At 42.9% G+C, this 14,896-nt stretch overlaps 1 protein-coding gene across 1 annotated transcript; it reads right to left on the bottom strand.

Annotated features, from left to right (window-relative positions):
• Positions 1 to 596: 596 nt before the first annotated feature.
• LOC145341574 (extracellular calcium-sensing receptor-like) lies at positions 597 to 8,550 on the bottom strand. The gene is made up of 5 exons (XM_080186550.1): positions 8,278 to 8,550; positions 5,715 to 6,548; positions 5,110 to 5,337; positions 1,602 to 1,725; positions 597 to 1,510 (listed from the first exon to the last, which is right to left on the bottom strand). Exons 1-5 carry the CDS (start codon positions 8,542 to 8,544, stop codon positions 597 to 599), a joined length of 2,367 nt encoding a protein of 788 aa, XP_080042676.1. The 5' UTR covers positions 8,545 to 8,550.
• Between the last annotated feature and the right edge of the window lie 6,346 nt (positions 8,551 to 14,896).

Raw genomic sequence — 14,896 nt, 5'->3', positions numbered from 1 at the left:
TGCTACAGTTTCCCCCCCACAGTCCAAAAAAATGTGCAAATTATGTCGATTAGCCATGCTAAATTGCTCCTTGGGAACTGTAAAATACCAAATCGTAAGTGGTCCTTGATTGCTAGTGACGTTGCCACGGAGGGTGTATCAACTGATGGGGATTCGCCATGGCAACTTCTCTACTAATCAAAGACCAGTTGCCAACCAATCAGCACTGGTTTATTGTACAGTATGACCCTCATATTGATCTTCATGCAAAGAGTCCTGAAGAGTCAAAGGTAAAAAGTTTCGACGTCTCTTTTTATCTGTGCAAGTAATTGTACGGAGTTGAACGAAAATCCGCATTAGGTCTGCAGGAGTATTTGTTTGCTGTCGATGCATAGCTTGCAAGCGGAATATTGTAACCACAAACGTTTGGGTTTGCACACCTGTGCTGTATAATGCAGTCTACATAACTGAATAGCTTTAATGACAATATGGAGTTCTGTACATCCATTTCTCAGACGCTTTACAAAAGAAAGTGAATGCAAGCAACATTAATTAAGCAAGGATTATTCACATTGATGTAATAGACCGCACACAATACGTGAGAAATAATTAAAGGTTCAGAGTGATTGTGAAGTCGCTTTGCCCATCATATTTTTCTTCGTGTTAGCCTCCGGTTTCAGTAAGATAATATAACATTTAGGAGCAAAGATGCAGACAAGCAAACCAAAGCTGGATGCCCAGATTGCAAATACTTCGACAGCCACAGTGTACTTTCCAGGGGAGCTGACATAAGCTGGGATAAAGGTTATCCAAACAGCGCAGAAGATCAGCATACTGAAAGTTATATATTTCGCGTCGTTGAAATTATCCGGAAGTTTTCGTGCAAGGAAAGCAAGCACGAAGCAAACAGTGGACAGAAGACCAATATAGCACGACACGATATAAAAGGCTTTTAAAGAACCCACATCACATTCCAAAATAATAATGTCTCTGTAATAGGCCATATTCTTCAACGGATAGGGAGGTGATACACTTAACCAGATCGCACAAACTAAAGCTTGAATAAATGTAAGGAAGAACACTCCTAATCTCTGTTGCGTAGGTCCAAACCAGTTCATCAAGTTGTTATTGGGAAGAGTGGCTTTAAATGCTATCACAACAAGGATAGTTTTCCCCAAAATACAAGAAATAGAGAGAACAAATACAATACTAAACACAGTCCGGCGCAACATACAAGACCACCTTGTTGGCTCTCCAATGAAGGTAAGTGAGCACAGGAAGCAAAGCGTTAGTGCGAACAGAAGGAGGAAGCTGAGCTCCGAATTGTTAGCTCTAACGATTGGAGTTTCTCGATACTGGAAGAATATCACAGCTGTAGCCAGTGTAAAACCGACTCCCACTAAAGCAAGTGTGACTAACACAAATCCCAGAATCTCGCCAAAGGAAAGAAATTCGACCTTCTTGAGAACACACCGATCTTTCAGTTGATTGGACCAGTATTCCAAAGGGCACGTCATGCAATCTGCGGAATCTGAAAGAACAAAGTATGTATTTTTTTTAAACGCGAACGTTACTTGTGATCAAAGATATTGGGAATGTAAGCTAAACAGATTTGCACAGACCTGTGGTGTTGCTAATCTCACCATCGGCGCATTCTGCACAGTCAAAACAGCAAATCGGTTGTCCTTTCCGGTTGACCTTTCTTGTTCCGGGAGGACACGGTTCTGAGCAAACGGCACGTGGGATCTGAAGGAACAGAAAGAATGTTTACTTCTACCGTCACCTAGGATCAAAGAACAGAAGGAGCACTTGGCTCATGGTGAATGCGCTCGCTTTTTCACAGATTATTCCTTCTCCACTTTTCCCCTGGGTTTATATTTCCTTCCCTTCAAGTAACTGATGAAATTTGTTTTATGAAAACTAACTGGTGAATCTCTTTCCCCTATCATTTCAGGCAGTGCCAGTCTGATGAAGAGCCACCCAGACTCGAAACGTTGTTTCAGTTCTCTCTCCAGTTTTGCTGTGAGACCCGCTGAGATTTTCCAGCATTTTATGTTTTTGTTTGACTTACTTAGATAATAAGACACGGGACGCAGATGGGCGATGCTGTTTGATGGATAGGTTGACAATGTGCAAGGAAACAGTGCAATGTTGATCACAACTCGTTGTGTTTTCCCACCAATGTAGCCTCTTTGAAACGTCACTTCAAAACTGAGAAGACTTGCGGACTGGAAACGTTAACTCAGTTTCTCTCTCCACCGAGGCAGCTGAAACCTGCCGCGGGTTTAATCCGTTTTGACTTTCAAATTCCGGCATCCTCAGCATTTTGCTGATATTTCATCTCAAATATCTGTTAGCTTATAAGCGATACTTGTCACTTGAACACTTGTCACTTGTCCTTTGCAAGCCCCTTATGATTTTGGTAATCTCTATCAAGCCTCCTCATTTTCAACTCGAAGAAGAAAGTACAGCTTTTCTAATTTCTCCAAATAATAGATGCCCCTCATTCCTACTATAATTCTAATAAAGCTCTTCTCACCCTCGTGAAACCATTGACTTTCTCCTTATTTACTGATGCAAGCAACTGAGCACAATGTATGCTGCTAGTTAGAAATCAAGCAACCTAAGAATTGTTTTTAGATTATCGATTCGCTGTTTAAGAAGACAGGATATTTTGTATCCATTTTCATTCAGCTTTGAATTTGTGTCAGAAATGCACAAACACAACTAATGTTGGGGGGGGGGCGCTGGTGGGGGAGGGTGGTGCACGGTAACACAGTGACTAATATATTGAATATATTTAAGTCACGGGTAGGTAGGTTTTTGACAGACAAGGGAATTAAGGGTTATGGGGAGAAAGCGGGAAAGTGGAACTGATCCACTTCAGATCAGCCATGATCTTATTGAATGGCGGGGCAGGCTCGAAGGGCTTGATGGCCTACTCCTGCTCCTATTTCTTATGTTTTTATGTTCTTAATACTGCTGCTTCATAGCGTCAGGGATCCAGGTTCAATTCCTGGCTCGAGTCACTATCTGTGTGAAGTTTGCGCGTTCTCCCCGTGTCTGCATCGGTTTCCTCCCACATTTTGAAAGACGGGCTGGTTAGGTGCATTGACCCGAACAGGCGCCGGAATGTGACGACTGGGGGAATTTCATAGTAACGTCAGTGCAGTGTTAACTGTCCTTAACTTGTGACTAATAAATAAACTTTAAACGTTTAAACTTTAAATAAAAACAAAATACTTCGAACACGCCCCAAAATACTGGGGAGGTGATGGCCTCCTGGTATTATCGTTAGATCATTAATCCAGAAGCTCAGCTAATGTTCTCAAGGACGCTGGTTCGAATCCTGCCACCACAGAAGGTGGAATTTGTATTCAATAAAAAATACCTGGAATTAAGAATCTTCTGAAACCATTGTCATAATAACCCACCTGGTTCATTAATGTCCTTAAAGGGAGGGAACCTGCCATCCTTACCCAGTGTGACTTACATGTAGCTCCAGAGCCACGGCAACATGGTTGACTCTCAATTGCCCTCCAAGGACAATTAAGGAATGGGCAATCAATGCTGGCCAGCCAGCGACGCCCAAGTCCCACGAATGAATTAAAAAAAAGCAATGCTGGAATCTGATCCAAAAAAAGAAAATGCTGGAAAATCTCAGCTGGTCGGACTGCATCTGTGGAGAGGGAGTGAAACTAATATTTCTCGGCCGTCATATGTATTTTGCAAAAAGAAAAATCCACTTAAACATGTCCAGGTGTTTATTTCACTGGAATAGTGGAATCACTTTTCTTTTTCTAAAGAGCGATTTTTGGCCAAACCTCAGACATTTTCTTTTGCATGGTACTTAAGAACATAAGAACGTAAGAGATAGGAGCAGGAGTAGGCCATCTAGCCCCTCGAGCCTGCCCCGCCATTCAATAAGATCATGGCTGATCTGAAGTGGATCAGTTCCACTTTCCCGCTTTATCCCCATAACCCTTCATTCCCTTGTCTATCAGAAATCCATCTACTCGTGACTTAAATATATTCAGCGAGGTAGCCTCCACCACTTCAATGGGCAGAGAATTCCTGAGATTCATCACCCTTTGAGTGAAGAAGTTCCTCCTCAACTCCCTTCTAAACTGCACCCCCCCCCCCCCCCCCCTTATTTTGAGGCTGTGCCCTCTCGTTCTGCTATCCTTTCTAAGCGGGAAGAATCTCTCCACCTCCACCATATCTAGCCCTTTCATTACCTTGTAAGTCTCTATAAGATCCCCCTCAGCCTTCTAAACTCTAACGAGTACAGGCCCAGTCTATTCAATCTTCACTTGTTGTGAAGGGCAATTTAATGTACATACTGATGAATTGACCAATCAGTTGTTCATTCGAGGAAGACTAAAGTGTAAAAGGAAAATAGATACAGATGAGGTTTTCGACTAAATTATAAAATCATCACCTTTCAGTGATCTCCAATCCTCCAACATTGAGACACTGTTGGCAAGAGACAACGATCCATTTTGTTATTGAAGAAATGTTTGCTGTAAGCATTGATTAGAATCAGCAGAGTTCAGCGAGGGCATGTAGATAATTAGTGTATGTGGGGGAGAAGGAAGCTTTAGGGTGGAGATCCTTGGCCGATTGGGATAATTTGCATCAACACTTTCATTCAATGGAGTTGCAGAATTACTTTCAAAATCACCATTGTAGTTATTATTGATAACTCTGATTATTTAATTGGATAAGACTATTGTGTATTGTTCATAACTACTACGACTGGTCCCGTCCCACCCACACTAGCAAGCAACGGCCAATGTGCAAACATTGGAAAGTTAACAGATGGAAAGAAATAACAGTAACGTTCTTATGACTTCTTTTGCATGCAGTTATGTCAAAACAAAGAAGTAACGCCAAAATGATGTGGGGTCAAGGGTGGATAGGAAAAAGAAAAGGCAGAAAACTGCTTCTGAAATGGCTTCGAAAGTTATTCATTTATATTAAAGCAGGAAAAGAAAGGTAGGCAATAAATACCAATCTTGTCACTGCCATCAAAATCAAGGCATTAATGAAACACACATATTTCAATGCAATGGGCCTAAAGCTCATATTTATACCATAACACGTGAATGGCCATCAGAAGGAACATACCTGATTGTTACCGCCGCTCCACATAATATCACCTATATTCAAGTTAATTTCTTGTCCGAAAGGAGCTGTACCATCATAATATCCAATGTTCACAACTTCAACTGTTCCCTTCAAAGTCAGTTGCAAATTAATCATTTCATACGCCGGGACTGGATCACCATTTTCATCAAAGTACACCATTCTCCCAGTTCGATCTGTGAAATTTACTGAATGTAGGTAATGGAGCAGCTGGAAATAGAATAGCGGAAACCATATAAATCTTTAGATGCAACATGGCTAAGCTGTATGTGAACATGTGCAATAAAAATCCACATACATTAACTCAAACCGAAAGGCTGGAAATGCAGCAATGAACAATTCAAGCAACCCCCTTACGGCCAGGATGAATTGGCCATGCTGAATTCTCCATCAGTGTACTGAACAGGCGCCTGAGGGTGGCGACTACGGGATTTTCACAGTACCTTCATTGCAGTGTTAATGTAACCCTACTTGTGACACTAATGAATAAACATTTCTGTTCTTTGTTTAAAAACATGTTAATATTGGTCTACGTTATATAGATGGACTTAATCTCGGAAAGGTTGTGCCAAATAATATGTCCATACCTGCCAGGGTTGAAAATTGGAAATTTGAGCGCATGTATTATTCACAAAGGGTCCATTGCCTTCTTTGCAAGATAGCATGTCGTCCAGAGCATGCGCCACCGCGTAGACAGCTTTGTACACAATGTAGGAACTTCCGTCCATTATCGCCGGCAGATACGCTGTTTGTATTTCTTCCAGCCGCTCCTTCCCTGTACATTGCCGCACGGGAAGCGCTGAATCAGTTTGCCCTGTCTCATTCTCGGTCTTGAACGAACACATGAATGCAGCTTCCCAAAATTTCTTCACGAAAATATTATCAGGGAACCTCGAAGGATGAATGTTAAGAAGATAATCTCTGAGTCCGGGTATTTCTGTCCTAGGGGTGGCCAAACCAATTGTCCCAACCAGAAATCGTGCCCTTTCTTCGGGTGAAACCAACTCTTCAGTAACCCACCCCTCGCTTCCAATCCACTGGATCCCGCTTACGTTTTGACGCGAAAATTCCTTCAGTAAAAGTCGCACTTCTCGAGGATGTAGGAATCCGATCAACACGGGTGTAGTCGCCTGTTTGATCACATGGACTATTCTGGTGATTTTTTCTGCAGGATCCGTCCGATAAAACACTTCAGAGTACGCGATACAAACCCCAAGTTTCTCGGCCTCTTCAATAAATGTTCGCATTCCAAAATTCCCGTAATCGGTGTTGCTCCTAACGGTCCCGATCCAATTCCAACCGAACGTTTTCACGAGTTCAGCGAGAATTTTGGTCTGATAGTCATCATTTGGTATCGTTCTAAAAAAGGTGGGGTATTCCTGTTTATCACTGAGGCAGGAGCAGGTGGAGAAATAACTAATCTGTATATAAAAAGTTTGAACATATGAAAACATGTATTGACAATATTTTCAAATATCATTTGTAATTAGCATGATTTGGTAACATTTCTGGTGTGAATCATTTGGTATTTGTATAGAAACAGTATCCTGGAGTTTGCCATTCGCCATCAGCTGAATTGAACTATCTAAATATTTACCGTGGCTACAGGAGCAAGAGGTACTGGAAATTCTGTTGCGCGAAACTCATCTCCTGTCTCCCTAAAACCTGTCTGGAATGTGATGGAACCCTCTCAATTTGCCTGGATTCGTGCAGCTCCAGAGTCGAGGAAGCTGGACACCATCCAGGACAAAGCATCCCAACTTGACTTGCGTCCCATTTATCACCTTCACTAATTAGTGACACTAAAAACTAAACTTTAAACTGATAAATAATCTTCTAACTTTAAATCTTCAGATGGGCGGCACGGTAGCACAGTGGTTAGCACTGCTGCTTCACAGCTCCAGGGACCTGGGTTCGATTCCCGGCTTGGGTCACTATCTGTATGGAGTTTGCACGTTCTCCTCGTGTGCGCGTGGGTTTCCTCTGGGTGCTCTGGTTTCCTCCCACAATCCAAAGATGTGCGGGTTAGGTTGATTGGCCAAGCTAAAATTGCTCTTAGTATCCTGCGATGCATAGGTTAGAGGGATTAGTGGGTAAATATGTAGGGATACGGGGATAGGGCCTGGGTGGGATTGTGGTCGGTGCAGACTCGATTGGCCGAATGGCCTCTTTCTGAACTGTGGGGATTCTAAGTCATCCACTCCCTTCACCACCGAGGCACAATTTCAGCAGCGTGCACCATCTAAAAGTTGCAGCAGCTCTCGAAGATTCCTGCAACAGTACCTTTCTAATACATAACCTCTACCACCAGGAAAAACAAATGAAGCTGATGCAAGGAACCGCCATTAGACGCAAGTTCCCACCCAACCAGAATTAGATAGGGTGGACGGTGAGAGCCTTTTTCCTCGGATAGTGATGGCTAGCACAAGGGGACATAGCTTTAAGTTTGGGGGTGATAGATATAGGACAGATGTCAGAGGTAGGTTCTTTACTCAGAGAGTAGTAAGGGCGTGGAATGCCCTGCCTACTACAGTAGTGGACTCGCCAACATTAAGAGCATTTAAATGGTCATTGGATAAACATATGGGTGATATTGGAATAGTGTAGGTTAGATGGACTTTAGATTGTTTTTCATAGGTCGGCGCAACATTGAGGGCTGAAGGGGCTGTACTGCACTGTAATGTTCTATGTTCGATGTTCAACCACTTGTGTGACTCGGAATTCTGCCGCTGTTCCTGCAATGTCCTTGGATCTATTGTCGTTATTCCCTCCTCACAGCGCTGTGGCTGTACCTACAGCGCATGGACTGCAGCAGTTCCGAAACTAAATTCGCCATCACCTTATCAAGGGCAATTAGGGATGGGTAGTAAAAATGCTGGTCCAGAAAGCAGTGCTTTCACTAAGGGAGAATTTAACGCAGCCAATGCATTAACCATCCTTCCCACTGCGGGAAGAAACCGGAGCACCCGGAAGAACCCACACAGACACAGGGAGAACGTACACACTCCGCACATACAGTGATCCAAGCCAGGAATCGAACTCAAGACCCTGTGAGGTAATAGCACTCTCCTACCGTGATTAACCTTCCAGCACTGACTAAACTAACGGAGGATACTTAAAACTAGTTAAATGAATGTATTTACATGTTACCATCGGAATTCCAAAGGAACCAATTGCCCTTGCAGTTGCAATGGAGGATGAGGACATATCACAACCTATAATAGCTGCGACATTGGAGGAACCTTTACATTGAGGGTAACTAATTAGTTCTTGTTCTCCGTTGACCAAAGAGAGCGCTGCTTTTGTCGCAATGGCGGAGGACGAGCAGTCATCGTAGATTTTATATCCCAGTGTGAAATTCTGAAGTAGAGCTTTGTTCTGGTTTATTTCTTCAATAGCAAATAGCATGGTCTGCATTAACCGAAAGTTTGACAGTTGAAAACTGTGGAAAAGTTAAACAAAATACGGTAAAGATAATCAAATCATAATTCAATCGCTTGTCGCATAATATAATTAAGACGCAATATATTCTATCAAACCTCAGCAAATAGAAAAAGTATTCAATCCGTAAATAGCACAAGTGCTTTTTCTTCTAAAACAAGTAACGGCAATCACAGAAGTTGTGAAATTCTATATCATCACGGTAAACGAATGTCTGTATTTGCAACTGAGCACGTATCGATACGTATGTAGACATTTTTGGATTACAGTAAAAAATATAACTTGAATGATCTTGACTCTTCAATTAAAATTCTACAAGGTTTCTATTTAGATTCTCAGACTAAGCAAATTAGACAAGTGATTATATTTAATAAACACAACAACAGGAATTCAGGTTAATGTACAGCTAATTTCCCGAATATTATTACACACGTGAAGGTTCTACTTCTTGACACTGGGGTCGCATGGTGGCACCACGGTTCCCACTGTTGCATCACAGCGCCAGGGACCCTGCTTCGATTCCCGGCCTGGATCACTGTTTGTGTGGAGTTTGCACATTCTCATCGTGTCTGCGTGGGTTTCCTCCACGTGCTCTCGTTTCCTCCCACAGTCCAAAGATGTGCACGTTAGGTGGATTGCCACGCTAAATTATTCTTCAGTGAACCCGAACAGGCACCTGAGTGTGGCGACTCGGGGATTGTCACATTAACTTCATTGCAATGTTAATGTCAACTACTTGTGACGAGTGAATAAACTTTACTTTACACTGAAGTTCAAGGCAGTGCCCAGATTCTGCACAAAGAATAATGCCGAGGTTCATGTCACCTACAATTATAATGGAATAAGTCGAAAAGCAATTTCCATGCTTACAACGGGGTAGTTTAGCAGGCAATGTGGAAAGCCTTGCCCTCGGTACCCTGTCCTTTCAGACCAGAAGACTTGACAGTCAAATGGTTATAGAGTGTGATGCCCCGGCACTTAGCAGCGAGATATCCACAGGACAAGTCAGAAATGGTTGGTTTATATTTTACAAACGTGGAGCTACATTCCTTCAGATATAAATTATTATTGGGGATTTTCAAGAAGGAAAATACACTTTTCATTTCTGTCCCATTCATTTCTTCCCTAATCCAAGCCGTTTCCTTTTCTTTAATTCTCTGTATGGTTTTACGAATTATACGCCCTAATTTACCCTTTCTGATTGAGACCCCGCTTGTCTCGATGGGATCAGTTGGAAAGATTCGCTGCTTTTTTTCCTATTCACGTACATCTTAGATTCTCAGTAGAGGGCGCCATCTGAACTATATCTGCGAATATCGCAGACTAGCGTGGAAAAGTGCGCAGAATATCTGTGGGCAGCTATAAATTTGACAATCAGCTGTTCGCCGCCGTGTCATTCATGTGGTCCATACACACTGCAGCTGCAACAGTATTTTATTTCCCAGTAGATCCATTTTCTAACATTTTATTGAGCTAAGTTTGAATTTTCCGTAAGATAAAGCGGGAAGAGAAGGAAATGCACCATCGTCAATGCACCCGCCCGCATTTGTTTTTAATCCCAATGCAACTCAATAGCTCAGCTGCCACTCCTATAGGTAGTTGCACAGTGTGAAAAGGACATTTGATATTTCTATTCAGTGACATTGAGGACACTGAGATTCAGAATTCCATAATATTGAACACACATTTGGTTCCATAGCAACTGTACCCTAAATATATTTTAGAAATCGTTCTTATAGTTGTATTCATCGGTAAACTTGTTAAATTGTTTAAATGGTTCCAGTATATCACGGCTGCCGCACACAACTGTTGCATTCAGTCCCCACGAGGTGATGATATAACGTTCCCTCCGTGCATTACATTTACCGTTAGAAATTTGTGAGGATAGAAACACTCAGTAACAAATAGAAAATATGATAAATACAAATTATTCAGTCTGGGTCAATGCATAATGTTACATTCAATAATTGAAGGATAATCATTCTGTGGAAGCCATTGGCCGATACAAAGCATCTGAAAGTTTTCTATGGATGCCCATTATAGGACATCCATAGAAAAATGAAAACGTTTTAAAATGCGTTCCCGAAACCATAACATTGTATTTCAAACAAGCGAAAATATGAAATTAAAATCTTTCATTGTCCTTTTTTAGGATAATTAAAGTTTTTCTGCCCGCGGCTGCAGTTAGACCCACCTTCCGCACTCGCTGTCTGTCGGAGTTATGGTGAATGAAGGCACCTCCTGATTCGCATCTCGATGTACCTTAAATATTCCGCCCAGGATAATATCACCATCCTCAGATATGCTGAGGAGATTATCTTCCGATCTACGGGTACAGACCATTCCATGTGTTTCCCTCTTGGCAAACACAACTAGCAAAATGAAAACCAGAAACAGAACCATTGCCTTATTTCAAGGAAGCTATCGCTGAGACGTAAGGAAAGAGTTCCAACTTATATAGCTACTTTTTATAGCCTCCAGACATCCCAAAGCTCCTAGCAGCAAATTAAGGCTTACCGCTGAGGTCATGCAGGAGGTCCCGAAGTATTACATAGTGTACCGTCTACTCCGGTGTGCGGAGTGCTTAGTCAATTCCACAGAGAGAAAAATTCACTTCTATTACAAATAGGCAAACTCTCAAGGCCATTCGAGAATAATCCACACCCGACTGAAAAGCGCAATGCACGGAGAATGTACAAAAAGCTATATGATGTGGATGATCATCGTCAGATGTAACGTTCAAATGTTTAGAGAATATCAGGATCCGTGTTATCTCAAAGTTAAACCAACTTAAAATTGAGTCTTATATTAAAACTACGTTCTGAAATATGTAAGGCCACAACTGGAGTATTGTGTGTCGTTCTCGTCTCCGTATCACAGGAAAGACTTAATTGTTCGGGAGAGAGTGCAGAAGACGTTTGCAAGAAGGTTGCCAGGGCCAGAAAAGTGTAGCTACGGGGTGAGATTGGCGATTGGACAGTTTGGGATTATTTTCCCTGGGAAGAAAAGGCTGATTGATGACTTGATAGAATGTTCAAAATTATTAGGGGGAGAGATGGCGTGAACAGCATAAAATAGTTTAGCTTGCAGGAAAATTTTAGAACCAGGGAACATAGATTCAAGGTAAGTGGCAGTAGATGGAAGACACACAGGAGGAAGAAGTTTTTGCGCAAAGGGTGCTGAGTGTCTAGGATCTACTGCCCGGCTTGTTGATGGAGACAGAGACAATAAACTCTTTTTAAAAGTACCTGGATCTGCATCTAAGCGCTATAAGCTACAGGGCTACGGGCCAGGTGCAAGAAGAGGGGGTTAAAAAGGGCAGCCCGTTGTTCTGGATCTGAAATGGACAAGATGGGCTGAATGGCCTCATTTTCTGCTGTTTCTTTTCAATGGTTCTCTGGTTCGAATTGTGAGGTCGAAGGTCAATTAGATTAAAATCCGTTTCTGATCAAAGTCACGTGTTGTTCCTGGCAGAAGGCAAGAACCTGAGTCCTGGAATCTGGCAGTGTAGGCATCGGACGTTGTTTACCAAATTTGTCCTTCAGACCTCATATCAAGTACATACAAGCACACACAAACAGACACAATCGCGCGTCCCATTGTCAGCAGTAATTCTGGCTAAGCAGGCATTTACTCCAACAAAATATCAGGATGGCCATAGGTATCTTTATTGATCCCTGCCGCAAACTCGGTCCATCGTCACTGATTCCATCCAGCCCTTTCTCAATTGCGAGTTTAACCAGATTACTTACAGCACTGGTTTTCTTAGACAGACAGATGAACATCCCCCTCACCACTAAAACCATTTCTTTGCATCTGTAGTAATGCTCCGCTCTGGCAGGGATTCAGCTCATCGGCTGCTGAAACTTCATCTGTACTTTGTTGACTCGGCACATGGCTGTCTCAATGCATTTCTGGCTGGTCTCCCACGCTATACCCTCTGTAAATCTGAGGCCTCCAAAAATTAACAATACCCCAATTTGGCTTCACACTCCTAACCTCCTGCTCGCTGGAATTCCAGGTTTTAAAATTCACATCCTTTGTTTCGATTCCCTCCATCGCCTTTCCTCCTGCCTCTGTGATCTCCAACACTAAGATTTCTCCGACATAACTATAGATTTTAAAGAACGTCTTAATGAAGCACAAAGAGGTAGGATGGTGGAGGCAGGGGGGGAGATAACTGGAAGCTTAGAGTCCAGGTGAAGGAACTAAAATTTGAGATGGTCAAGAATACAATTTCGGAGAAGTGAAGCATCCTGCCACTTGCCTGAATAAGAAAGAGGAACTGGCCGGAACTGCAGACAGTGTTCAAAGGCGAAATCGACCGTCCAAACTACGGGAGGGGGAGGGGAGAGGGGTGGTGTTGGGGGGAGTAAGGTGTGGACGGGCGGGAGTCGGGACAGGCTTCTGTGGAGTGGGATGTTCGAATGGGAGACGAAAGTCCAGTCTGAGAGGATGGGGGTGTGGTGTTGGTGGAGTATGAGTGGAGCCCTGTGATTGGGAGCACAGTCACCAGGGGTGAGAGGGGGACTTGATCAGAGGGAGTGGGGCGTCCAGTGGGGAAGGAAATCGGCATGTTATAGCCTACTGGGCTCAACATTGAGTTCAACAACTTTTTAACGGCGAACATTCCCCTTCATTTGATCCGCTCTTTTTCTTGCCTTTGTATGTCCCATGCAACCCACGCCCTACTCCTCCTACACAGGGCCATCTCACACTTGTTCTTCAGTTTTTCTTTGACGGAGCACCGACTTTGCCCCCCTGTTTACAAGTTCTGCTATCTTGCCATTATGTAACATTGGCATTTCTTTAGTCCTTAATGCCACCATTAACACTCCCTTTGTCATCTGTCCAATACATTTTTGTCAATCTTTCCTTACCTGACCTTCCATTCTTCCCCACCTTCTCGAAAACGTCTCAGCATCTATATAATTCATTACATTTCTATCCCCGTTCAGATTTGAAGAGTCGCAAGAATTTGAAACACAATCTTTGTTTCCCTCCCAAAGGCGCTACTAGATCTGCTGTGTTTATCGAGCACTTTCTGATTCTACTTGTGATTCCCAGCATCCCCAGTATTTTATATTTGAAAAAATATACAATGTGCTGGGTACATGGGAAGGGGTGAATCCGATTCGTCTCGCTTTCAATTATCGGTACAAGTTAAAATTAAAGCTCCACGGAATTACACAGCAGGTTCTATCTGTGAAGCCAGCTCCAGATCCAACTGGAGCACTCCTTCTCCTTGTGGGCGATCTTGCTTCAACAAAATTAGACAAAGGGCAATAGGGTTGCAACAGTGTGCATTGTAACTGTCAAATTTCCTTTCAGGGGTTTCATGTTTTCCTAAGCACGCTGTGATAATTTCCGTCTAAACATATATCCGAGGGAGTGTATCTCTAAATCGGAAACACGCACACGAGACCACACAAGTTGAAATGTGTCTCATATCGACATGGGAATTAAACAGCAACAATTCGGACTTGATGGTCACAAGGCGAACAGTTGAGTAAATCCGATTTGGTCCCATGCTAGGTGGGGCGGTACTGTGGTACGGTGGTCAGCACTGCTGCCTCACAACAGCAGGGACCCGGGTTCGGTTCCGGCCTTTGGTGACTGTGTGGTGCTTGTACACTCTCTACGTTGGTGCGCACGTTTCCTACGGGTGCTACGGTTCCTCTCCCCCCCCCCCCCCCCCAACACACCCACAGTGCAAAAAATGTGCAGATTAGGTCGATTAACCATGCTAAATTGCTGATTGGAATGTGTAAACTACAAAGTCGCAAGTGGTCATTGATTGCTAGTGACGTTATCATCGAGAGTGTAACAATTGATGGGGATTCACCATGGCAACTTCTCTACTGATCAAAACCCAGTTGCCAATCAATCAGCACTGGTTTATAATACAGTGTGACCCTCATATTGAGCTTCATGCAAAGTGTCCTGAAGTTCCAAAGGGAAAAATTTCGACATGTCTCTTTTTATCTGTGCAATTAATTGTCCGGAGTTGAACGAAAATTGGCATTAGGTCTGCAAGAGTATTAGCTTGCTGTCGGCGCATAGCTTGCAAGCGGACTATTTAACCCCATACAGGTCACTCAGAACAGCAATGCCATGCACCACACACGTTTGGGTTTGCACACGTGTGCTGTAAAATGTAGTCTGCATAATTGAGCATAGCTTTAATTGAGCATAACTTATGGAATCCTGTACATCCATTTCTCGGACGCTTTACAAAAGAAAGTGAATGCAAGCAACATTAATTAAGCAAGGATTATTCACATTGATATAATAGACGGCACACAACACGAGAGAAATAGCTAAAGGT

The sequence above is a fragment of the Carcharhinus amblyrhynchos genome, chromosome 3 (assembly GCF_965287045.1).
Source record: "Carcharhinus amblyrhynchos chromosome 3, sCarAmb.v2.hapA, whole genome shotgun sequence".
NCBI lineage: Eukaryota > Metazoa > Chordata > Chondrichthyes > Carcharhiniformes > Carcharhinidae > Carcharhinus > Carcharhinus amblyrhynchos.
Note: the sequence above shows the minus strand (reverse complement) of the source record. Positions and strands in the feature narration are given on the sequence as shown.